At 41.7% G+C, this 1,184-nt stretch overlaps 1 protein-coding gene across 1 annotated transcript in view; it reads left to right on the top strand.

The window, feature by feature from the left end:
- The first annotated feature begins 868 nt into the window (after window positions 1–868).
- LOC102004030 (prolactin-like) overlaps window positions 869–1,184 on the top strand; it is a 5,059-nt gene continuing 4,743 nt past the window's right edge. The window contains exon 1 of the mRNA XM_005415158.1: window positions 869–968. Within this exon, the coding sequence (XP_005415215.1) occupies window positions 869–968 (100 nt within the window). The remainder of the gene's footprint in view (window positions 969–1,184) is intronic.

Below are 1,184 nucleotides of genomic sequence, written 5' to 3'. Positions count from 1 at the left end.
CAACCAGGGTCACTTTTAATGCTGCTGCTCATGTCAAGCCTGTTCTTGTGGGAGACTGTGGCCTCCCAGTCTAACTACAGCGATGGGATTGGTCTCTATCCCAGAACGATGCTGTCTACCCCAAAATTGGTTGATCATGCGGTAATTCTGTCCAACTACATCCACATCCTCGCTTCACAGCTCTATATGCAGTTTGTAAGTACCTCTCTTTTCCTTTCTTCTTAAAGGGAGCCATTTCAATAATGATGGATTAACAGTAAAATTTAAACATGAACACCCTCATCACTCATATTTCAAATAGTATTGCTTTTCTGTCTTTTGGATAAGATTAAATGTAGTATCAAATTTAAAATACTACTGATAAGGGAATGAAAGAAAACCTGGAACCAATAAAATGTGGCACAGTATCGAGGAAGGAAACGTTTATGAATTCTATGTCAAAAATTAGATGATTCTGGGGCTGGGGATTTAGCTCAGCAGCAAAAGCGCCTGCCTGGCAAGCGCAAGGTCGTCAGTTCGGTTTCCGGTACTGGAAAAAAAAAAAAAAAAAAAACAAAAACAAAAAAAAAATTAGATGACTCTGAAAGAAAACTTTCCTCGGCTCACTTTATTTTTAAATACGGAGATTGCTGAGGTAAATAATGCTCAGTTGGGGCTGAGGAAGAGTGCTGGATTCCTCCTCCTCCCTACAGTGCCAGTCCACGGCATTCTTCACTGGACCACTGCAGATGTCCAAACAACAGGGAGAGCTGAGCAGTGGACTAGGTAGATTAAACAGATGTAAGTAAACTCTTTTCTTGTCAGAGAGAAAGGAATCTGAAATAATAACTCTTCAGAGACACAATACTGAAGGAAGGACTGATGCAAGATGTCCAGTGTAGGAGATCACAGAAGGGGTGGTTTAGCAGTGGAGCCTGGTTCTTTCTTCCAGATAAAGTCTATTTCACAGTGTGAAGTATCTCTTACAGGTGAGCAGAGCAGTGGACAGTGGGTTAGGGCTGACTGTACAAGGGGACTGTGCAGAGAACTAGCCCGTGTTTGTGATACAAACGCATTCCACAGTTTATTTATGCATGTGTGTTTTCTCATTTTGCATTTTCAGCTTGCCCTGAGTTTTCCTCAAAATCTTCTTAACATTCAGCTTTCATAAGGGCTGGGGATTTAGCTCAGTCCACAGCATCTGC

This window comes from Chinchilla lanigera, unplaced genomic scaffold, assembly GCF_000276665.1.
Source record: "Chinchilla lanigera isolate Chin_1 unplaced genomic scaffold, ChiLan1.0 scaffold00589, whole genome shotgun sequence".
Taxonomy (NCBI): Eukaryota; Metazoa; Chordata; class Mammalia; order Rodentia; family Chinchillidae; genus Chinchilla; species Chinchilla lanigera.
The sequence above is the reverse complement of the archived record's forward strand: the minus strand, read 5'-3'. Positions and strand labels throughout refer to the sequence as shown.